This window comes from Panthera onca, chromosome X (assembly GCF_046562875.1).
Source record: "Panthera onca isolate mPanOnc1 chromosome X, mPanOnc1 haplotype 2, whole genome shotgun sequence".
Lineage (NCBI taxonomy): Eukaryota > Metazoa > Chordata > Mammalia > Carnivora > Felidae > Panthera > Panthera onca.
The window spans coordinates 1,738,592-1,755,217 of NC_138357.1; the positions used below are offsets into that span (position 1 = coordinate 1,738,592).

General features: G+C 57.9%; 1 protein-coding gene across 2 annotated transcripts; it reads right to left on the bottom strand.

The window, feature by feature from the left end:
- Positions 1 to 150: 150 nt before the first annotated feature.
- LOC145714319 (long-wave-sensitive opsin 1) lies at positions 151 to 12,574 on the bottom strand. Of its 2 annotated transcripts, none has more exons than XM_081793738.1 (6): positions 12,439 to 12,574; positions 7,785 to 8,081; positions 5,379 to 5,547; positions 4,217 to 4,382; positions 2,827 to 3,066; positions 151 to 374 (listed from the first exon to the last, which is right to left on the bottom strand). In XM_081793738.1, the coding sequence occupies exons 1-6, from the start codon at positions 12,548 to 12,550 to the stop codon at positions 264 to 266; spliced, it is 1,095 nt and encodes a 364-aa protein (XP_081649864.1). In that variant the 5' UTR covers positions 12,551 to 12,574; the 3' UTR covers positions 151 to 263. The 2 variants fall into 2 exon arrangements, with proteins under 2 accessions (XP_081649864.1, XP_081649865.1); XM_081793739.1 differs by lacking the exon at positions 12,439 to 12,574 and adding an exon at positions 11,277 to 11,576.
- Positions 12,575 to 16,626: the final 4,052 nt, after the last annotated feature.

Below are 16,626 nucleotides of genomic sequence, written 5' to 3' on the forward strand. Positions count from 1 at the left end.
AAGCGCGGTGCTGCTCTCGTCTCTATCCCCCTCATGCCCTCTCGTGACCCCGCGACCGAACCCTCGGAGGCTCGGGTGTCCCCAGACTGCAGCGGGAGCCTCTGCAACTTTGTTGTTTTTGGCAAAGAGAAACTACTTTTATTCCCCAGGGATGGAGGAGAAGGGGCAAAGGGGGGGTGTGTGGCCGAAGTGCCGGTGTGTGGGACAGGGTTTACGTTTTCCGGTAGGAAGCAGACCTTTTTGTTGTCATGGCCGGGAGGGACTCATGCAGGTGACACCGAAGACACAGATGAGGCCTCCGTTCTGGAGGCGCTGGAGAGTTCAGAGCCGTCGTCAACCTTCTTCCCGAAAAGCTGCATGATGCAGTTTCGAAACTGGCGGGGCAGAAAACGCTACTCAGCAGAGCGGAGAGGGCCCGCATACCGTGCTAAAGGTCGTTCTCGGGGAATTCTGAGGAGGCTATTCATTAGGGGGCACCTTGATGACTGAGCACCTTCTCCGCTACCATTCAGAGTCCCGTGCAGAGACTGGAGCAGGCCTGAGGTTGTTACTCGCACATGGGGATGGTCTGCTCCTGACTGCTCGCTCATCTGAGCCATCGAATTTAGACTCTGATGGTGACTATTGTGCGTCAAGTTGTAACACCACGCCCCCCTCTCCAAAGCTACGTTCAAGGACTAACCCCTAGAGCCTGTGAATGTGACCTTATTTGGAAATAGAGTCCTTGTAGATGTGATGAAGATATACATTGCCATGAGGTCATGCTAGAGTGGAGTGGGCCCTAATCCAACCACTGGTGTCATTATGAGAAGGGAATTTGGACACAGACTCAGAGAAGGTCACGTGGAGGTGAAGGCAGAGATCGGGGTGACTTGTCTAGGAGCCAAGGGACACCAAGGACCGCTGGCCACCACCGGAGGCTAGGAGACGGGCGGGAACGGATTCGCCCTCAGAGCCCTCAGAAGGATACAGCCCTGCCCACGCCTTGACCCCGGACTTCTGGCCTCCAGAACCGGGAGAGAATACATCTCTGTTGTTTTAAGCCCCGCCCCCCCGCCCCAGTTAGTGGTACTTTGTTATGGCAGCCCCAGGAAACTTATACAGTGACCAAAGAGGACGCCAGCTAAGGGGCCCATGCATAGGGCGACCCATTTCCAGAATGTCTGGGAAGAGACTCAGAGGCATTTTAGTGAAAAGGGATGTGATTGTCATCTTGTTTCTATCCCGTCGATTCTGAGGCCACGCAGGCACTAGTTAGACCACGGTCTAGCTACTACTTCATGTCTACAGCCAAGAGAATCTTCTGGCACCAAGAGGGCCCCAGTGCATTTCCCCTATAAAGAGATTTGTAATGTATTCATTTCTCAAGTTATACCTCATATCATCACTGGGATAACCCCAATGTCTTGAGACTGCAGACGAGGGGCATCTCCTGTATATTCTAGGCCTATTCTTGACCACCTCCAGCTCCCTCCAACATCAAAACCCTCGCAAATAAAACACATAATTACGGAAGTCAGTAACACAAGAAGTGAACTGAATGGGAGAATTGACTTAGCTGAGGAATTCATTTGACATCTACCTACTGAGTGTCCACCGTATGCCAGACTGTCTCAGGGCGATCGGCAGTGGACAAAAAGAGCAACGTTCTCTGCCCTCGTGAGCTCCATTACAGATAATTCTCTCAGGACGCAACAGGAAGGGATAACAATGTGGAGAGGGTGAAAGCAAACTTCAAAAGCCTGGAGAGGTCCAGAAGGGCAGACATCTTGTCTAGGAGGGCCAGTTTGGGGAGGGGAGAATGGAGACTCAAGTAAACAAGTACAAGTACAAGGCAAGAGAGCCTAGGGTTCCACAAGCAAAAGCCAGACCTAAAAAGAGACTCACATGAACCGGGAAACAGGAGTCAGGGCTACAAAGACACTCTAGGTATTGAGTTGCCAACAGTGGAGTCCCGGGGGATCAACCGTGTCCTACTTAATGCCTGAACGTTACAGAGAGAGTGCGTGCTTAATGAACTCTGCAGGGAGCCAAGGGCCAGGCCAGACTGAGCGGGGCCTTGGAGCAACTGTGACATGAGGGGGAGGGGGAAGGGACAGAAGAGCTAGCTGGAAGGAATGGGGACCGGGTCTGGCACGATGCCAGGCCCCTGCGAGGGCCCCTGGACCTTTCTGGTCACCATCAAGTCACACATCGCATCTCAGTGAAGTAGATTTGATGGATTCAAGGAAGAGGAAGCCAAACTGTGCTTGGAAGATGGTAAGCCTCAGCGCTCACCTGTAACCTCCCGGGGGATCTAGGAGTCACAGGCAATTTGCTGCTGAGGCTGAGTATACCGGCCCATGATGGCTACCGTCTGGTGAGACCTCGGGCGGGACCACGGCGGGCCCCCTCGAACTAACCCACAAAGTCGCAAAAGCCGCATGCGGGTGCAGCCGAGAAGGGCCTCTCTGCGTCCTTGTTGGGGTTAGGGTTTAAAAACGGAAAGGCGAAGACTGAGAGGCCAGCTGTGCCTATCAAAGTGGGAAGGGCACAGCCAGGGTCAATGCAGACACGTCCGGGCGCTCCTTCGGGTATGAGCAGCAGGACAACCCTGAGGCCGACGGAACAGGAGAGCAGCAACGTGCGCGACTGCGCTGTGCCGGGCCGAGACTCCGACACGATCCACGGGGAGGGCTGGCTGGGGCTAGGTCACGTGCTGAGCCTTCTCCGGTCCTTGTCCTGGAGGTCATTAACGGGCACCCCCTCGACATGATTCCAGGCGGGAGCCATCGCTGGGCTCTCCGGGGGTAAATTCCTATTTGCTCTGCCAATGGTGTGACTTACCTGCCGGTTCATAAAGACGTAGATGATGGGGTTGTAGATAGTGGCACTTTTGGCGAAGTAGGCCGGCAGGGCGGCCACCAGAGGGTGGAAGGCGTAGCCGGGGTGGGCGGCGGCGAAGCACGCAAAGAAAGTGTAGGGCCCCCAGCAGACGCAGTAGGCGAAGATCATGACCATCACCATGCGAGTCACCTCCTTCTCCGCCTTCTGGGTGGACTCGGATTCTTTTTGCTGCTTTGCCACCTGGGGGAGACAGAGATTCGTGCCTGGGGACGGTGCGTGGGAGAGTCCTTCGGGGCTCTGTATCCAGAGGGCTCCGTGTTGCCGTTGCCTGGGCCGTGAGTCAGGGAGGCGGCGAGAGACAGGTGGCCGGGGGACGTGGAGTCACGAAGACGAGGAGATGGGCCCACCCCAGGCGGGTCAGCGGCCGGCGGCCAGCGGCCAGCTCCCACCTGAGTGAGCCCGCGGCCTGGCTCAGGCTGGACCGGGCCGGCCTTGATGGAGCTTGTGTAGGCTCTGAGGTAGCACAGAGCCTGCCCCGGCGAAGATGGCCTCGAAGGGCCTTCCAAGCTCTTGGCTTAGCCTGGCTCCCGTTAGGAGTTTGGGAAGGAGCTAAGGAGGCCATCTTAGCCTCGCCTGGTCCCTTATCAGCGTGTTTCCTGCCCGCCCCCCATGCTTAACTCTGAGGGGCCGATCGGGGGAAGACACAGACGCTGGACACTGTCTGCTGCGGGCAGGGACACAGCCCCGAGCTAACAAGGCCCAAGCCATGGTTGGATACCTGTGGGAGCTGGTGAGGTTGCTTCTGATCCCTGACCACCAGCGGGGTTGGGGGAGGAAGCGGGGTGGGGGCACACTGCAGGCTGAAGGCAGGGAGCCTGTGGCCTTCACTCGGGCTGCCTACGTAGGGGGCTAGGGGTGGCCGGGACGGGGTCAACTTCCCAGTGAGGACAGTGGAGAGCGGGTCTGGGTGGCACATGGCACACGTGAAGCCACTCCTTGGCCTGCCCCACAGCCCCATGAAGGGGACAAGGTCACTCTGGTGGCAGCTTTTCAAAAGCACCTTTTGATCTGCAGGGTTCACTCGCGGATCTGGCTGGCTGCTCTCCACTCCCCGGGAAAGGCAGGCTTTCTACCCAGGGGAGGACCGTCCCGGGTCACGGAAGAAATGCGGCTCTGCTCCCTTATTGGGAGCATGAAGTTGGGGACGGTCCCTTCACATCGTGTAGGGACAAGGACAAGGGAGCCAGGACTGCAGGCGCAGCCCCAAAGGAATTGGAGGATTCAGGCCTGCTCTGAGGGCAGGAGAGAGATTCTCTGTCCCAGCCTAAGTGTCCTTGGCTCCCACGATCCTATCGGCAGGGGGTAGAGCCAGGAGAGTTCGGGGGCTCACCGCTCGGATGGCCAGCCACACTTGGAGGTAGCAGAGCACGATGACGCTGAGGGGGATGATGCAGCACGTGATCATGAGGACGATCATGTAGGACTGCACGCCGGGGTACGAGCTGCCACTGAACACGTCAGGCCCGCATGATGTCTTCAGGCCATGGGGCCAGTACCTGGAGAGAAGGGCTGGCAGCCTGTCCTGATGCAGGCAGGGCACCCTGGGGCCCCCCAGTCCAGGCATGCCACTGACTTGGGGTGGACGATTGGTGGCTTGTTTTAATTAAGGTGAAATTTACATTGCATGTATTCACCTTTTTTTTTTTTTTGAAGTTTATTTAATTATTATTGGAGAGACAGAGAGAGAGAGAGAGTGTGTGTGTTCATGAGCAGGGCAGGGGCAGAGAGAGAGGGAGAGAGAGAATCCCAAGTAGGCTCTGCACTATCAGCATGGAGCCCGACGTGGGGCTCGATCTCATGAACCGCGAGATCATGACCTGAGCCGAGATTCCTTAACTGACAGAGCCACCCAGGTGCCCCTCACCAACCATTTTTGAAGCGAGCCATTCAGTCTGACAGCACCTTCACAGTATTGTGCAACCACCACCTCTGTCTAGTTCCAGAACGTTTTCACTGGTCTTATAGCCCCTTGTGTTTTTATTGTGGTAAAATACACATAGCATCTGAGCCCGCAAAGAAGCAGCCTGGCCAAGACACAAATGACCTATGGGCCCAGGTGTACCTACAACCCAAGAAGTCTCTGAAAGGGAGGCCCCCGAGAATGTGCGAGACGTAGGCCTAGGGCAGAGTGGGTGAGATGGCCCTGCTTTCACTTATAGCTGCTCCTGTGGCTTGAGCTTGTCGCCTTTCTCTGTGTGCACCCATGAGCCGTTCATGTTTGGCAGAAACAGACCTTTCCAGAGGCTCAGAGATCACAGGACCTATTTCCATGTCGCAGCCAGGCAGATTTATATGTTCATAGGCACCGCGCCCTCAAAGGGGGTCACAGGGACATCGGGTCCATCCTCACTCTAGTCATGGGGCCGCGGAGGCCCAGAAACAGGAAGCGACTGACCCCACGGTTACAAATGGAGTCATGTGTCTGACCCTCCCCGCTGTCCTTCACCGTCTGTCCTAAATGAGCTGCATGCCTGACATACTGGCCTCCTTACCTGCTCCAGCCAAAGATGGGCGGGGCTGTCCACACAGCGGCCCAGATCCAGGAGAAGGCAATGCCCGCGATGGCTAGCTTGGCATCAAATCTCACATTGCCAAAGGGCTTGCAGACTACCAGCCACCTCTCCCAGGAAATGATGGCCAGGGACCAGAGACCCGTGATCCCTGCAGGGGAGAGCAGGCAGATGAGGGCTTTGAGCCTCCAACATCACTTCTTCCACCCAGACCAGCCGATAGCTTTTAGGATCAAGAGACATCCTCCCCACCCATGTGAAAAACCTAATTCTCCAAAAAGTGTGTTCAGCTCCAGGGGGCAGTGGACCTCTTGGTCAATTTGTCTGACACCCTCTTTCCCCATTCTTTCCTCTTGGGCCTCTGGCACCCCGACTCCTATCTTCCTCCTAGTTGGCCACCAGCCTTTCTTCGGATGCAGACGCAACTCCCGATGGCCATGCGTGCACCCACGTGACCACACTGAGGTGCCGTGGTCCCAGCCAAGGGCAAGGAAACGGGACGTGTCCGGTGACCTGTGGCCCTTCGGCCCATATGCACGTTCACCTAGGCTTCCAGATTTCCCACCGCTGCCCTCCCCCCGGCGGGTGGAGATCATGTCTCCATGCCCTGCTTAGACACTGGAGGTCTGTGGGCAGAGTTTAGGGCTCCATTAACTGGGGCGGGAAAAAGGACAGCTTTTTTCCACTAAAAACTCTAATGGACCCTTGGCATCGCCTTCCATTATGAGCATGGCAGCATTAGCAGTGCCTGCGACTTGGTCACTTTACAGAGGCAGCAGACACTTCCCTATATCACCATATTCATTACCACTTTGAAATTTCAGTGGCTGTCAGACCAGATCCGGTTATTTGATACTTTAATAAAGAATGGTGTCATCAATACTTCTAAAAAATGCATTTACTCATAATTTTAGTGAAGGACTATGTCACTCATTGATATTTAATACTTTGATCACTATATTTCGGTATCATGGGACTCCTTTGTAGTTCTATGGATCTTATTGTGCACGTTGGCAAACATTCTTCTGAGGAGGGGTCCGCAGGCTTTCCCTGGTCACTGCCGTTCTATACCTTTGGGAGAGCGCTGGGCCGTCATCTGTAAAACGAGGGGCAGTTAGATATGGGGGGGGGGCGTCCTGCCCTGTACAGTGTGTGGGCCTCGTGTTGGCACCTACCTCACAGGGATATGAGGGGCCGATGCGCTCATTTCAATCTTGCCCCCGTGTCCTGCCCCCATTTCACCGATGCGCAGTAGCAATTCAAACCTGCAGCCAGGGTCCCCCTGCCTTCCCCAGGCCCTGGCTGTCCTAGCGTCTTTTTTTTTTTTCCTCCTCTTCATGTCCACCTCTCAGAATCTGAATTGGAGACCAGTTTAGGTGGCAGTTGGATGAACCCGAGTTAGATGTGGGTGCTCAGGACCCAGGATTGGAGACCCCGTGGTCCTGGGAAACTTAAAACGGAAGAGCAGTGGTGTGATGGCTGGGGGCCCGGAGGCAGGCCAGCCTCGAGCCCTCGGCCCTGTGGGAGGGGTAGCTCCCTCGTGCTGCTGCGGGCACGGCCTTTGCTCTCTCACTCGGCCTCTTCCCGGGTCTCTCCCGCCAGCCTCCGCCTCCCGGAATCAAGTCCGCGCCCCTGCGCGTGCCCGGCCTCATAGTCCGCTCGGCCACCGGCCAATGCTCACCTGTCCTCTGCCCACCCAGCTGCCGCCTGCACCCTGCTCTCCTTGGCCACCTCGGCCTAGCTCCCTTCTCATCTCGCTGACTCAACGTCTGGGTGCTCCCTCGTCTCCTCCTGCACACGGTCCTCTGAGGGGGCGGATGGCGCCCCGTGCTCGCGATCTGGGATAGGGACCCCTCTTTCCGGGACTCGGGAGTGCCTCGGGGAAGGGATCATATGCTCCTGGTGCCCCCCACATGGGTTCTTCTCTGCCAAGGTTGACCTGAGCAGGGCCCCGGCCCACAGAGATGTGAGTGATGGGGACCAGGATCTGAGATCAGTTTCAGGATCTCAAAAGCTCTAACGGGAAGCGCTGCTTTCTCTGGGAAAAGCTGACACAGGTGAGCTGAAAGAACACACATGCCCAGTTTGAGTGGAACTTCTGTTTGGGGTGACCGGAGCCCTCCTTCCCATATTGTTCTGGGATTGTCCGTCTCCTCCTATGCCAGCTGCGTGGCCCTAGACCGGCCGTCTCAGGGTAGGCACTCTGGATGCCCACTTGTTGGTCTGCAACCCCCCCCCCCCCCCACGATGACCCCGGCCCAGGTTCCCCTACAGGTCTGTCTCCCTTCAAATGCGCACCGTGGGCACACCCGGGGGGTGCCGCGTGAATGTTTCCTTTACACACGGCAGGCTGGGTCTTCCCGGAGTCCGGGGCCCTGGCTAGCTTACCACACAAGGAGACAGTGTAGCCTTCCAGGATACACATGGGGTGGCCCAGCACAAAGTAGCCGTAGATCTGGTTCACGACGCTGATGGTGCTGGCGATGATGGTCTCCGCCAGGTCAGCCACCGCCAAATTCACCAGGATCCAGTTCAGAGGGTGGCGCAGCTTCTTGAACTTCATGGTGGCTGCCAGCACAAGCCCATTAGTGAAGACGGACGCAATGACCACGAAGATCATCCAGGCGCTGGTGACGTGGTACACCCATCGGGGCGCGATGTGGTAATTGGGACCTTCAAAGGGGCCTAGAAGGCAGGAGGTACAGCGCGGGGAGAGGAGCTGGGCGTCGGCGTTACCCGCCTGCACAGCTGTGCCCGCCCCGCCCTCCCTTCCTCGTCAGAGCGTCGCGTTAGCCCTCCCGCCCTCCTGCCCGCTACCCTTGCCTTTGCAACCAGCTCTTTCCCTCTAGCTGGGCCTGCCTGCGAACAACCTTCCGTGTTGTGATGGAATGGAGTGCTGGAACCTCACGGATGTTGTGAGGCATCCGTGTCTCATGCCAGAGGCCGTGGCCCACCAGACAGGCATCCTTGAACTTAACAAAGCCGAACTCCTCACCAGCTATGCCAGGTATCACCCCCCCATCCGATTTGCCACCCCCGTACACGGGCCGGCCCTCTGGGGTGCCGTGGGCAGGCCTCTGCTCCCTCAAACCCCTGCACCCGCCGCGCTGCTTCCCGTGACTGCTGCATGCCTCTCTGTCATGGGACCTTTGCTCACATTCTCCCCTGCACCGCGGTCCTCTTCTCTCCCATACCGTGAAGCCCAGCTCGGATGGCCTTGCTTCCCGGAAGCCTTTCCGGATTCCTAAGCCGAGTGTCAACTCAGCCCCTTGGGACCGCCACCTCAGTGTACCTGCGTGACATCCTACACTGTACTGGAGCCACCCACGCGCACGTCTCGTCGTATCCCATGTGGCAGGTTTGACGCACAGTCAGTGCTCAGAGAATGGATGAACGAATGAGTTCTGGGTTGAGTTGTGTCCCCCCATGAGAACGACATGTCGGGGTCGTAACCCCCAGGACCTGTGGAGGGGACCTTATTTGGAGACGGGGTCTGCACAGAGATGATCAAGTTACCGTGCGGTCATTAGCACGGGCCCCAATCCCGTAGGACTGGGTCCTCACGAAAAGGGGTAGTTTGGACGCAGAGACACGCACACGGGGAGAAGGTCACGTGAAGATCAAGGCCGAGATCCGGGCGATGCTTCCACAGGCCGAGCGACGCCGCAGATGGCCGGGAAGAGCCAGAAACCGGAGGAGAGGCCCGGAGCGGACTCTCTCTCGGAGTCGCCGGAAGGAGCCAACCCGGCCCACGCCCGGACCTCAGACTCCTCGTAAGCCAAGGAGTTTCTCTTGCGTGAGCCACTCAGCGTGTGGTGCTGTTACAGCCGCCCTACGAAACACACGCAACGAAAAGGAAGGGTAACTCCCCTTTATTACAACGCAGCGGCTCTACACCTGTCGTGCTGAAGGACCTTTTTTACCACCATCATTTTTGGCAAAATACTTAAAGGGATGATACGCCAGCGCCTGCCGCCGTGTACCAAAGCCTTATGACGCCCAGGAAAGCATCCACGCAGAGTCCCCACATTTACCAGGACACTTCAGTTGTGTGCCACAAAAGCCCAGCTCGAACTAGTTTTAGAAGAGTAGGGCTTTCTTGGGTCCCCTGGCTAGGAGGGCTGGGGTAGATGCCAATCGCCCCCAGCACAACCAGACCCCACAGCACCCGTGATGTTCCAGCACCCTGTGCGTGAGCTTTGTTCATTGCTTTCACGGGAAGCTCCTGGAAACCCATCAGCAATGCCCACAGCCATGCTAGGTGGCACAGGCCCCCTGGGGACAGACCTCTGACTACCGAAGGCCCGCGTGCTATCAGTTTCCGTACAGAAGGAAGTGGAGGGAAACCACGGGGCTGCTGATAGACCGGAGAACAGAGGACCCCGAATTGCCAACGGGTCTTGCCCAGAAACTACAGCGGGTTAGTCCGAGAACAGCAGCTGGGACTGGGAGGTGTACGGAACGCTCCAGCTTTTAAACAGTTTCAAAACGAAGCAGCCAGAGCATCCTTCCCGGACAGTCCGCCGAGTCCAAATTGGACAGGGCAGGGACAAGAGGGACGGGGCTGTGCACAGTGGGGGAGGGGATGGACTGCTCCGAATGTGGGAGGTCACAGGGGAGGGTCCTCTAGCGGCGCAAGCAGAGCCCGTGTCCCAGCCTGCCCCTCGCTTCTGAACTCTCCAGGACCAACTTCATAAAGAAGTGGGCACCACAAGGGTATCAGGGTCAACTCCCGGGGGGAAGGTGTTCTGAAGAAATTCAGGGAGGGAGTGAATTGGGTGTGGGGGCAGGCGAGGAAGCAAGATTTCTGTGAATATACCTTCTTCTCTAGATTTTAATTCGGAACCTTGTGAATATTTTATTACACGATTTTAAAACAACATTAAAATTTAAAAAGCAATCCCTGAAAATCAAAAATAAAACAAATGAACCTAAATGCATATCCACTCAGAGGCATAATCACACAGAGAGGGACTGTTCTAAACGACTTGGAAGGGCACTAGTTTGACTATTCGAACCTGGTGGCATAGACCCTAAGGACGAAAAGACCTGTCCAAATGTTGAGTTTTGGGTATGCATGTTGTCGATGGCGGTGTCGGTGTCATTACTCTGAGACCGTTGTGAGTGTGTGTGATAAAAAGCAAATGAGTAATTGAATCATATTCTTATTCTTCTATGCAAAGCCCTTGAGAACAAGATTCTTAGTGGGAGAGAAAGGAGACCCAGAGGTCAAACCCAACTGGCTCCACTGGGAAACCAAGTCATTACTTTGGAGTGGGAGAAATAAAAGGAAAGAAGAAGCATTTCTCCTGCCTTTCCCATACACTCTGTGTCCCTGGGGAAGCCAAGAGTAGATGAGGGAATGTTTCAGTCTATCCAAGGACTCCAGCTAATAGATGAAGACAGGGTGAGGAAGTCAGAATGTCACCATTTTGCAACCCCCAGTGGTTTCGTGGGTCCAAGCATCGAGTTCAGCAGCTGCCAACACCCCAGAAAAAGGGGCACCCTCCTGACGGTGAGGAGATCCAACCAAACACAAAACCGATCCAACTGGCCTCCAAGCAGATCTTCAGATCAACTACAGATTTACAGACACATAATGATGAACAAGATGGGAAGGGGCATGGGAAGCCACACACGGGAAACCATCAGCAAGTCCAAAGTGGAGGGGTCCGGGGACAGGTGACCCATTCCCTTGAACAAATAAATTACAAGGAGGTAGAGAGGGAGCCCCTGACTTCAAAGAGGACAAAAAGAGATAATGATCGATCTGAACGTGTGGACCTTATCGGAGCCCTGATTCAAGCAAGGTAAAAAAAAAATGTACGACCTTTTGTTCAACACTGGTTAAGAGATTCAATGATATCAAGGCAATGTTACCTTATAGGTGTGACAGTGGCATTGTGTTTATGTTTTAGAGTCCTTTCCTCTTACAGGTGCATACTGAAGATTTACAGACGGAATGGTGTCATGTCTTAGATCTGCTTCCAGGAATCAGCAGGAGTGGGTCCAGTTTGCTAGATACTTGAATTTTGCCAGGGGAAATGTACAAAAAGGAATCTCAGGCATCAGTGAAGGCCCAGGGGCCTCCAGGGAGGGCCCTGTTGTGTCGCCATCAAGGACATTTTGACAGAACGATCAGGTCAGGGCAGACTTGAGGGTTCTCAATTAGTTTGGCCTGGGAACCCTGGCTGTCAGGGAGCTGGTGTGGCTTCTGGAAGCCATGGCACCTGAGACGTCCTTGAAGGAACAGATGGGGTGGTCTTTGGTTTGGAGGAGGGACTGGGGAAGGGGGGCCAGGGGCAGGGGGTCACTAACGTCCTCAGTTCTTTGCAAGGCTTGCACGCAAAGCGTTCGGACTGGTGCACTTCCAGGGCATAACTCGGGCCGCCTCCGCGGACGTTTCAGGTGTCTGTTGGGCCCGAGCCCTTTCTCCTGGGACACCTCCCAGCGGAAAGGCTGCCCTGGGAGCCAAGCGAGTCCCCTCCCCAAGAACGTGCAGCCGAAGTCTGCAGGCCCCGGGGGCAGAGTTGGACAGGACGGCCACTCCCGTCTCTTCCGACCCTGAGGTTGGAGAAGGCACCTACCCTCCTCCGGGCCACCTGCTGTTTGCCTCCTTTTGGCTTCGGGAGGTGCAAAACTGAGTCCGAGCTGGATTCTTTCCCAGGAAGCCAGGGCGGTGCGGCCAGAGAGACACGCCAGAACTGAACGTAACGGGTGCTTACTAGCGGCACGGGACCGCAAGGAAAGAGTCAGTGAGCATTCCCGGGACAGCGGTTCGCAAAAGGTCTGGGAAGCCTGTGTGGTTTGGAAAGGCAAGTTGCATATTACGGTGTCCTTTTGTGTTCAGAAAGGACCGCCCCCCCCCCCCCCCAATTTCATGGCATCATGAAGGTGAAGGGAGAAGGACCACCTCGGCCGCTGCTGACGTGTGTGGAAGAGAGCTTTCCTGGCGGGTGGGTGGCCAGCGGCCCTCCGCGTGGCCACTCGGGCCTGGTGTCCCTGGAGGGCTGTCCAGCCTCCACGGCGCCCGCTTGCTCACCTCTGGTGGCGTTGCTGTTGGTGTAGGTGAAGATGCTCGCCCGGGTGCTGTCCTCCAAGCTGGCGTGCGGCTGCCCGCCTGCAAGCCTCTGGGGGCCCCACCGCTGGGTCATGGCTCCGGAAAGCCCTGTCCCCAGTGCCTGCCAGCCCTGGCGCTGCTTGGGGGGTCACGGCGCTTTATAGCAGCCCGCGGGATCAGCCGGGGCTTCCTCACCTTAGAAGCTCCCAAACCCTTCCCCACCTGATCTCTTAATTGGGCCCGGGACTTAGACCTCCCCCTCCCCCACCCCCTGCCTCCTGGCTCCTAAGGTGAGCCTGCGAGGGCGGCTCAGAGGCTTTTCTGGGAACCCACTCGGAGTCCCCCGCCTGCTAAGGCCGCTGCAGGAGCTGCCGCGGGCCCTCGCTGGTGTTTACGTGCGCTTTCCTCCCTACTGTGCGGTGCTCGCGCTTAGGCCAGCTGGGCCCTAGTGTCGGCCTTTCCACATTGACGTGTGGGTTAGGGAAGCGGCCCGAGGCCCAGACCCGCCGTTGCTGCGTGGTTCTCCTCAGAGCCGCGGGGGGGGGGGGGGGGGGGCGGGCGGGGGGCCGGGAGACTTTGCTGCGGCCCAAAACGCAGCCTCCTCACGGGTCGGGCCATCTTGGTGGGCCCGCATGGTCGCGAGTGGTGCTGGCGGGGGCCCCTCACCCAGGAAGGGAAAGACAGGCCTGGGGTGGGGCTCCCCTGCTCCCTTTTGCTTCCCAGGAGCCCACGGCCCCTGCGGTCACCGGGGAGCTCGTCCAGGCCCTCCCGGTGGCCTTCCCGCAGCAACTGAAGGTGCCCACGGGCACTCAGGTTCCACCAGCTCGGGTCTCCTTGGCCTGAGTCCATAACCCTTCCCTGGACCGCTCCTGACGACAACTCCCTGCAGGCTTGCCTTCAAAAGCAAGCCTCTCAACCGAGTGTTCCAGACGGGCTGCCTCCTCTGTCCCTCTTGGCCCACTACAATCTGGCTGCGGCCCGGACTTGGCAGCATTCCGACTGCAGGCGGATCGCCTAATTCTGCAGTCCCACCCCCGTCCCCCTCCGCAGGGGGGCGCACCCTCTCTCCTGGGTCCTGCCAGCTCCTCTCTCCCGAAGGTCAGCTGTCTTCATCACCTCCTTGGGGCCGGCCTGAAGCTCAGTAAAGCCAAGCCACGGGCGTGCGACCTCACTCCCCTGCTCTCGGGGCCATGACTTGTCAGCACCCCAGGCGGAGGCTCCGGGTAACATGGCTGGACGTCTGTGCCGCCCCTGCGGCCACCCATAGTGGGAATGGCTCCCGGCACTGGTCCGGGCCTGCCACGCGCCTGGTGCCAGGCCAGGGGCTCTGTGTGGAATCGAAGGAACGGGTCCTGACCGCCGTCTTGCCAGGGCCCCCTGGTGGCCTGGAAAGCTGGGCTCGTTGTCCAAGGGCAGGAGAAAGCGCACCCAGTATTTACACCCCTAGGTGTCTACTCAAGAGAATTGAAGCCACATGCCCACACAAAAACCTGTCCAGGACCACTCACAGCAACACTAATCCCAACAGGTGAACAGGTAGAAACAGTCGAAAGGGGAGTCAACAGGTGAACGGACACACAGAATGCGGTCCGTCCGGGCGACGGCGGCGACTCGGCCGGAACGAGGAATGCGGTTCTGACCCCTGCCACGACAGGACCTGCCACAACAGGACCTGGAGGGCGGGGTGGAGTGAGAGCAGCCGGACGCAGAAGCCCGCATGGTGCGTGATTTCACGGACGGGAAATGTCCACGACGGGCAAATCCGCAGAGGCCGAACGCCGACGGGTGGGTGCCAGCGGCCGGGGGCAATGGGGAGTGACTGCTCGTGGGAACGGGTTCTTTTGGGGGTGATGAAAAGATTCCAAAAGTAGACTGTAATGGTGTAGCCGCTGTGGAAAACAGTCTGGCAATCCCTCAAAAAAATGCAACGAGGCATCGCCACGTGGTCCAGCAGTCCCGTCGCTGGGCGCACACGCAAAAGAATGGAAAGCGGGGGCTCGTAACATGAACGTCGCATGTTCAAGTGGCCCCGTGACGCGTGGACCTCAAAACGTAGCTTGATGCCACAAGGTCGGATCCCTAGAACTCAGCCCCAAGTTTTTGTGACTTCCAAGTTTATACTTTTCCCTCCTCCTGGGTCCCAGGGAGCTTTATCTGTCTGTCCCCACAAGGGTCAAAGAATCAGAGCCTCTGGGATTGTCAGAACTAAAAGCGGGCCTCCTGTGAGGTCACCCGCCCGACCTGGCCCCTTTGGAGCACTGGACACAGGATCGCCTCTTCCCAGCACCGTCGGGGACCGGCAGGGTGGCCTCGGATGGGGCAGCCCTGCCCTCTCAGGCCAGGCACACCTTCTTTCTAAAGGGCCGTCATGGACCTCCGAGGCCACCACGTTGTTTGGGAGGCGAAGTGCCACCTCGGTGGGGGTCTGGCAGAGGCGGAGCAGGTCATGTGGGGGAACCTCCAGCTCACTGCTTGCTCAGCCCGCTTGTCTAGCATCACACTCATGACTGAGCTCAGTCCTGGGTCCGCCCCAAGACGCCGGGGAAGGAGAGGGGAGGGGACAGAGGGAAGAGAAGGGGGAGATGGCCGTGAGTCCGTCGCGGTCTCTGCAGAGTGGGATGCTAATTGATGATTAGGGCTAACAGAAGATCAAGTCTCATTTTAGCCTAAAGCAGATTACTGCCCTGGAAAGTCACCCGGCACCTGGGTGCCCACGTGTGCCACCCGAGGCCCAGTCTGGGTCCCACGCTCTGGCACAGGGTGGATGAAAGGGGAGGGGCCCTGGAGAGGGAGGGCTTGGGCGAAAATGGGTGTGAAAAGCAGCAGAAGTGGGTGGGTGGGGACCTTGACCGCCGTGGGCTTTTGGTTCATTGCCCCCCGCCCCAGCACCCACTGGACTAATGTGCTTCCGGAAAATGGGACCCTTTGGCCAGGCCGGGCACGCCGCCTCGCCGCAGCCTCCACCCTGCCCCACTTACGGCGCCCTCGCTGCCAGCTGGGGCCGCCCGGCCAGGCCGGAGGAGGAGGTGTCGGCCCCGTCGCTAATCCGACTACTCCGAAGTGATGCGGCGTGGGGGTGCCGATTAGGAGCCCCGGGAGCCGACCGTCACCTCGATGCAGCTCCCAGCTCTGGCCGGCGGGCCAGCGGCTTTGTCATTAGCAGCCACTGGCTGCCAAAGGGACGGAGCGAGCAACCGCTCGGCCGTTGTCTTGGGCTTCTGTGTGCACGTGCGATAAAATAGAACATTCAAGTCACCATCCGAACCGTTTTTAAGTGTATGGCACACCCACGTCCCCACTGTCCACCCCCGGAAACGCAGCCCCGTCCCCATCAGACGTCGCTCCCCCGGCACCTGCCATCCTGTGTTCTGCATCTGTCAGTTTGCCTAGTTCTCGCACCTCGCAGGGGTGGAATCGTCCGGTACCTGCCCTTTTGTGTCTAGCTTATCTCACTTGGCATGGTGTTTTCAAGGCGCATCCCCTGCCTTCGGCTTTTGAAGACGGTGACACGCTTCGTCAGAGACCCCTAAACGTGCACCATGTGTATAAAGGCCAAAGGCAAGGGCTGGGCTGTTGCCCCGTTCCCGAGACGGTGGCGTGACTTCCTGAACCGCTCGCCTCAGAACCCGACAGCGATCAGATTTTCTCCCCCCTCCAGCCGACCGAGTCCCCATACCGCCCGTGTCCCCCTCTTGGTCCGATCCTCACGCTCCTCAGCTCAGTCCCGTAATCTCGCCCCATCTGCTGCGGGCCTCCTGGAGCGCTGCCACGCCTGCCCCCTGTGACCTTGAGCAAGTCAGTCAGCGTCTCCAGAGCACGTGTCCTCATCAGGGCCATGGGGATGACATTCACTTGCTGTGAGGCTTAAAGGACATCATCCTTTTGAAAAGCTCTAGCACAGTACGTGGTACAGAAAACTCAGTCCACGGTTCATTCCACAGCTACTCGCCAAGCACCTGTTGAGGCCGGCGCTGTTCGGCGCCACAGTGTGCAGACCAGTCGGGAGACCCCTGCCCTTTGCAGCTGCCTGTCCAGTGGGGGCGGGGAACATGGACGCCGGCCATCATGCGTAAGCTGTGATGAGTAGGTTGGAGAACAGGGAAAGGAAAACAGGATACAGACGTGCCAAGAGCGGAAGGGAACGGATGGCCATTTTAATAGGGCATCAGG